Raw genomic sequence first — 7528 nt, 5'->3', positions numbered from 1 at the left:
ACGATTCCACAACAACAAAAACTGTGCCTGACCGTCACAACACACAACAACAAAACAGATCAACAATACAAACAACAACAGAGCAACAAGACATGCCAACACCAACAACATCACACAACACAACTCAATAAGACAACTCAACAAACAACATGACAAGACAAACAACACCCAACAATACTCAACTGAACACTAACAGCACGACATGAGCTCCAGCATCGCCACCTCTGGAAGAGCTCCACTACAGACAGCAGCCAGCGGCGAGAGCCAGCACCGCTCATAACAGAAGCCCACCAGGACCATTGGTGGAGGAAAACAGAAGCGCACTGTTCAGAAGTGAACCTACACACACTCACACACACACACACACTCACACACACACACACACACTAACCTGCTCCATGTTAAATTATTCCCAATTACAGTATTGTTGCCATGACAACACAACGCCCACAACCACCATGAAAATAATGAGATTTGCGAGCTAATACGGCTCCGAATGACGCAGTTAACAGAAGAGAGCTGTGCGTTACTGCCATTATAATATTGTGTTGGAGCAGTACTGCAGGATATTCCCTCCAGGAGAGAAGCGCTTCAGCACAGCACACAACACACTGCCCTCCTCACACAGCTCCTGCTCCAAACAGCCACAGATTCAAGACCAACACTTTACAATAATGATGCTTCAGTTAATGTTGGAGTAATGCTGTAGAGCTTTCTGAATCACTGTTCAACATTAACTGATGCGTGATTACAATACTGATTATTCTAACTCAAACAGCATTAGCTAACATGACTAAATCCTGCAATAAATGTGTCACGGGCAGCTTGTTCACGTTAGTAAACACATTAACTAATGAAGCATTATTGTAAAGTGTTAGCGCTGCTTCTAGACCAGCAAAACTACAGTGTTGTGTAAGCCCTGTGCTCTGTTCACACATGTTGTTCAGGATGAATGTGTGAATCAGACTCAGTCCTGATCTAAACTGCTCCATTGTTTAGTAAATTACAGGATTTGAACTCTTTAATTCAAACATGATGCCAGTGATTTGCTGGAAAACACACAAAATGGCGTATTTCCACAATACAGGTAGTTGTGGACGGGATGTGTTTAATCTCAGTGTTGGACGTGTGAGTGATCAGGATCAACACTGGCTCTGGTGCACTGCTGGATTCTCATCTTCTCTCCCTGATTTACTGTTGTTGACTTCCATTATAAGCACATTTGATGATGCATAAACACACAGTCTTTGCTTTTGCTTACTCCATGTAGTTGCATGAAGGTCTCTCTGTTATATACATATTAAACCCAGAAACAGAGCTGCCTCAGCACAGGCCTGTCTAAAGGGTTAATGCTGCATGCTGATGATCTCCAGCTGAATGACACACGTCACCTCGTCATGACAGGGCACACACCAACAATCAAGAAATGCTGTCATGGCTGTAATCATACAAGCTGCTTATAATGTTCAAAATCAGGAATCAGGGAGAAAAGATGAAACTCTACTGATGCATCAGAGCCGCTGCTCCACGACAACACCGAGACAAAAGATTTAGAGCACAGTCCACACCTGCTGTTTACACTAGAATACGCCATTGTGTGTGCTTTTCCAGCAAATCAGTGAAATCATCGAGGAGTTAAAGAGTTTAAATCCTGTAATTTACTAAACTATGGAGAAGTGTAGATCAGGACTGAGGCTGATGAACACACTAATGCAAACAAATGAGACACTAGTGAATCTGATGATGCGCTTCACAGCAGTTCAGCTCAGCGGAGGATTCATCCAGAACACAACACACGGGTCATGAGTCCGCCAGACGGGAGTCGCTCAGTTATTCAAATAATCACAGCATTTCCTCAACACGCGTGTCCAAATCAGATCCGTTACCAAATCCCTTCTGCTAGCTGAAGCAGAGAAAGTTCTGTCCAAATCAAGCCTCAAAATCAGCCCAGACCCAACAGCACACTGAGTTAGAGAACCACGAGTCAACGTGAAGTCTTTCCTCAAAACAGCAGAGCAATCTGAGTCAGGAGAATCAGCTGTCAGGAGGAAAACTGGGTTTGTGTTAGGGAGAAGCGCTCTTCATCTCGCCTGCTCATCTCTGAACACTGGACTAGACTGGACTAGACTGGACTAGACTGGACTAGACTGGACTGGACTAGACTGGACTGGACTGGACTAGACTGGACTAGACTGGACTGGACTAGACTAGACTGGACTAGACTGGACTGGACTGGACTAGACTGGACTGGACTAGACTGGACTAGACTGGACTAGACTAGACTGGACTGGACTGGACTGGACTAGACTAGACTGGACTAGACTGGACTGGACTAGACTAGACTGGACTAGACTGGACTAGACTGGACTAGACTGGACTGGACTAGACTAGACTGGACTAGACTGGACTGGACTAGACTAGACTGGACTGGACTGGACTAGACTGGACTAGACTGGACTGGACTAGACTAGACTGGACTAGACTGGACTGGACTGGACTAGACTGGACTAGACTGGACTAGACTGGACTGGACTAGACTGGACTAGACTGGACTAGACTAGACTGGACTGGACTGGACTGGACTAGACTAGACTGGACTGGACTGGACTAGACTGGACTGGACTGGACTGGACTGTACTGGACTGGACTGGACTGGACTGGACTGGACTGGACGGTTCACTCGTCTAGAAGATGCTGACTGATTTAGGACTGTTCAGATATGTGGACTGGAAACAGACACACGCTGTGAGCTGGGGGAGTGTGTTTGCAGTGCAGAGATGAGCTGATCTCAGGTCAGGTCAGATGATGGAGAATGAGAGCTGTATCTTCAGTGTGTGAGTGATGTTAATCAGAGCGACTGTAATGAGTGCAACTCACGACACCGACGCCTCCAGCATCCTCAGCATTCAGTGTTTACTGACTGGAGATTAGAGAACACACACACACACACACACACACACACACACACACACACACTGCTGCACTGGGATCAGCTTTATTAGCCAACATCATCATCATCATCATCATCAGTTGACTGAAGTAGATCCAGCACTCGTCTCCACAGCCGCAGCTCAGCTACACACACACACACACACACACACACACACACACAGCACTGCACTTCATTACACTGCACACTGCACAACACACACACCTCAGAACACAAGCACACCGCACCGCACAACACACACACACACACACACACACGAGTGCTTTACGTTTAGTTTCTAGTGCAAATATGTGAGAACTCTTCAGTCAGTCATCTCTTTCCAGAGCAGCGAGACCTTCAGTGGTGTTTCCCTGCGGCGCTCAGAGGACTCTCCCCCAGAGCAGACGACTGAATAACCGCAGCGATGCACCGACAGCAGGAGATCCACCGTAAATAAAGTCTGAAGATATTTTAAAGAATGTTGGAGTCCACCAGAGACTGCTGCAGCACTCTACCCTACTGCGGAGATCGAGGACAGTCCAACCCAACATTCCTCTAAATATCTCCTCCTGTGTTCAGCAACAGACTTGGGTTTGCTGTGTGAGTGTGTGTGTGTGAGTGTGTGTGTGAGTGTGTTGGACTCACCGTGGTTGGCTTTGCTGTGTGTGGGTGTGTAGTGGTTCTTGGAGCGCTGCGGCGTGTCGTCTTTGGATGAGCTGTTCATCGCAGCAAAGTTCTCACAGTCGTACTGAGATATGGGGATGGGGCCCTGCTGCCGGAGGATATCAGCCAGCGCTCTGCAGACACACACACACACACACACACACACATTAAAGACAAGAAAACATGAAAACTGCAGCACCTCCAGTTCAGCTGACCACACATACACACACACACACACGCACACACACACACACACACACACACACACACACACACACACACACACCAGTGTTCCGCTGTCAGTGTTTTCAGAGGTCTGCATGTTTACTGTGAGCAGAGGAGATCTCAGTACAGCACACAGCACAGCACTGACCTCACACTCACACACACTCACACACACACACACACACACATATATATGAGATATATAGATATATACAGATGGCACACATCAGTCTTCCGTCTCCTCATATTAAGCTTCCTCTCTGGTGTGTGTGTCGGTGTGTGTCGCTGTGCCGTGTGTACGGTGAGCCTCCATCATGTGGATGAGTGCAGTCTCACACTAAACATGCTGGGTTGTTGTAACTCATCATTGGGTCAAATATGGACAAAACAGCCGCTGGGTTAAGACATGCAGTGGAGATGTAGTTGAATGCTCAGCAGCTCAGCCACATCTGCAGATATACTGTCTATAACCCTGACTGACTACTGTAGAGAGAGAGAGAGAGTGTGTGTGTGTGTGTGTGTGTGTGTGTGTGTGTGTGTGTGTGTGTGTGTGTGTGTGAGGCACTGTATTAAAAACTCTGACCACAAAAGAGCTGCAGAAACGGCTGACCTCAGACCAGCTTTACCCAGATGTCCAGCAGTTCCCGGATCAGCTCCTCACCTGTGTATGTTCATCTCCTGCGGCGGCTGCGTCGCCTTGTCGTACGCCACTTTCGTGGAGACCCCGATGAGGATGATGAAGGCGATGATCCCGCAGGTGATGTACACCGCCGTGTTCGTCTGGTCCAGGCTCGGGTCGTACGTGTCGCCGGTGGGCACCGGAGAGGCCGTCACCGTCTTCACCCAGTCCGGCTTGTGGTAGTTCTTGCAGGTGCGCTGGTCGAGGCGGTTCCCCTTGAACTGGCAGCAGAAGCGCAGGTAGCAGGAGCCGCAGCAGTACCGGTGGTCGGTGTTGTTGCACTCGAACTCTTTGTCGTACTGCCCGCTCACGTCGAAGTATCCGCGGCAGGTCTCGTGCGTGTGCGCCGGCCGGACCTGCGTGCTGCGCTGCGTGGCGGCGGAGGGCGCGACGGTGGTTCCGTTCATCTCCCGGGGCTTCGGGCTCCTCCGCGGCGCGGGTTTGACGCGTTTGGCGCTCAGGGTGCAGGAGACGCTCAGCGGGTGCAGGGAGAGCAGCAGCAGCAGGAGGTGGCGGATCCCCATGGCTCCTCAGCGCTCGGTGCGTTCCGCGTCTCTGGTGCTCTGCGTCCCCGGTACCGACACTCCGAGAAGACGCGCCATTCACCGGAGCCGCATGTGCTGCCCCATCACCGACTGCGGAGCGAAGCGGTGCGTCTGTCGCGGATCACGCGTCGCGGTGCATCGCGCTGTGGAGCAGAACAGAGGATAGACTCGTTACTCAGGCGGAGGATCAGTCCAGCGGACCCGCGCCTGCCGCTCCGCAGTCCGCACGAACACATCTGATCAGATTCATCGATAATCTATAATCACGGTGCTGTGTCTCAGGCTCTCTCATTCCCTCTAATAAACGCTGCATGTAGATCAGTCAATCAGAACACAGGAGAGCACACACACACACACACACACACACACACACACGGAACTCGACACGGTCTGTATGTCTCCGTTATCGGCTCTTCAAATGACTTTGACGGTGCATTAGTCAGTTTCGGTGGTCTGTAGATGATCCACACACACACCCGGTTACACAAGCTGAACACACACACACACACATATATATATTCAGTCAGAGTTGTGTCTACTGCAGAGGCGGAAGAATATTGATCAGCTCATAGTGTTTCTGCTGTGTGGTGATCGGCGCTTACCGTGTCTCCGGTGCTGCGGTCGGTGTGCGGTTTGTCGATGAACTGAAGAGGCGCTCACAATCCCGGACTCACCATCTGAACACCCGCCTACCGGGAGCCGCTCTCTCTCTCTCTCTCTCTCTCTCTCTCTCTCTCTCTCTCTCTCTCTCTCTCTCTCTCTCTCTCTCTCTCTCTCTCTCTCTCTCAGCCTCTGCTAGAGTTGCTCCTCCTTTTCCTCCACATAAACCCTCATATTAATGTTTCATATGTGCAGAAATTTACACAACACTGGAGAGCTGGACCACAGTAGCTGATCATTCTGCTGTAGCTCCTCCTCCTCAGTCCAGCATCAGTTGCTGTAGCTCCTCCTCTTCAGTCCAGCATCAGCTGCTGTAGCTCCTCCTCCTCAGTCCAGCATCAGCTGCAGTAGCTCCTCCTCCTCAGTCCAGCATCAGTTGCTGTAGCTCCTCCTCTTCAGTCCAGCATCAGCTGCTGTAGCTCCTCCTCCTCAGTCCAGCATCAGCTGCAGTAGCTCCTCCTCCTCAGTCCAGCATCAGCTGCAGTAGCTCCTCCTCCTCAGTCCAGCACCAGCAGCTGTAGCTCCTCCTCCTCAGTCCAGCATCAGCTGCTGTAGCTCCTCCTCCTCAGTCCAGCATCAGCTGCTGTAGCTCCTCCTCCTCAGTCCAGCATCAGCTGCAGTAGCTCCTCCTCCTCAGTCTAGCATCAGTTGCTGTAGCTCCTCCTCCTCAGTCCAGCATCAGCTGCTGTAGCTCCTCCTCCTCAGTCCAGCATCAGCTGCTGTAGCTCCTCCTCTTCAGTCCAGCACCAGCAGCTGTAGCTCCTCCTCCTCAGTCCAGCATCAGCTGCTGTAGCTCCTCCTCCTCAGTCCAGCATCAGTTGCTGTAGCTCCTCCTCCTCAGTCCAGCATCAGCTGCTGTAGCTCCTCCTCTTCAGTCCAGCATCAGCTGCTGTAGCTCCTCCTCCTCAGTCCAGCATCAGCTGCTGTAGCTCCTCCTCCTCAGTCCAGCATCAGCTGCTGTAGCTCCTCCTCTTCAGTCCAGCATCAGCTGCTGTAGCTCCTCCTCCTCAGTCCAGCATCAGCTGCTGTAGCTCCTCCTCTTCAGTCCAGCATCAGCTGCTGTAGCTCCTCCTCTTCAGTTCAGCATCAGCTGCTGTAGCTCCTCCTCCTCAGTCCAGCATCAGCTGCTGTAGCTCCTCCTCCTCAGTCCAGCATCAGCTGCTGTAGCTCCTCCTCTTCAGTTCAGCATCAGCTGCTGTAGCTCCTCCTCCTCAGTCCAGCATCAGCTGCTGTAGCTCCTCCTCCTCAGTCCAGCATCAGCTGCTGTAGCTCCTCCTCCTCAGTCCAGCATCAGCTGCAGTAGCTCCTCCTCCTCAGTCTAGCATCAGTTGCTGTAGCTCCTCCTCCTCAGTCCAGCATCAGCTGCAGTAGCTCCTCCTCCTCAGTCCAGCATCAGCTGCTGTAGCTCCTCCTCCTCAGTCCAGCATCAGCTGCTGTAGCTCCTCCTCTTCAGTCCAGCATCAGCTGCTGTAGCTCCTCCTCCTCAGTCTAGCATCAGTTGCTGTAGCTCCTCCTCCTCAGTCCAGCATCAGCTGCAGTAGCTCCTCCTCCTCAGTCCAGCATCAGCTGCTGTAGCTCCTCCTCCTCAGTCCAGCATCAGCTGCTGTAGCTCCTCCTCCTCAGTCCAGCATCAGCTGCTGTAGCTCCTCCTCTTCAGTCCAGCATCAGCTGCTGTAGCTCCTCCTCTTCAGTCCAGCATCAGCTGCTGTAGCTCCTCCTCCTCAGTCCAGCATCAGCTGCTGTAGCTCCTCCTCTTCAGTCCAGCATCAGCTGCTGTAGCTCCTCCTCCTCAGTCCAGCATCAGCTGCTGTAGCTCCTCCTCTTCAG

The 7528-nt window shown here is 51.5% G+C and overlaps 1 protein-coding gene across 4 annotated transcripts in view; it reads right to left on the bottom strand.

The window, feature by feature from the left end:
• The window catches only part of shisa6b (shisa family member 6b), a 24204-nt gene extending 18257 nt beyond the window's left edge, over positions 1–5947 (bottom strand). For 3 of the 4 annotated variants that reach the window (XM_087275443.1, XM_087275444.1, XM_087275445.1), the window contains exons 1-3: positions 5644–5947; positions 4479–5184; positions 3575–3726 (exon numbers count right to left, since the gene is read on the bottom strand). In XM_087275443.1, the coding sequence (XP_087131569.1) occupies positions 3575–3726; positions 4479–5020 (694 nt within the window). In that variant the 5' untranslated portion in view covers positions 5021–5184; positions 5644–5947. The remainder of the gene's footprint in view (positions 1–3574; positions 3727–4478; positions 5185–5643) is intronic. The other variant, NM_001327902.2, reaches the window with a different exon arrangement.
• Between the last annotated feature and the right edge of the window lie 1581 nt (positions 5948–7528).

This window comes from Danio rerio, chromosome 12 (genome assembly GCF_052040795.2).
Source record: "Danio rerio strain M-AB ecotype USA chromosome 12, GRCz13ab, whole genome shotgun sequence".
NCBI lineage: Eukaryota > Metazoa > Chordata > Actinopteri > Cypriniformes > Danionidae > Danio > Danio rerio.
Note: the sequence above shows the minus strand (reverse complement) of the source record. Positions and strands in the feature narration are given on the sequence as shown.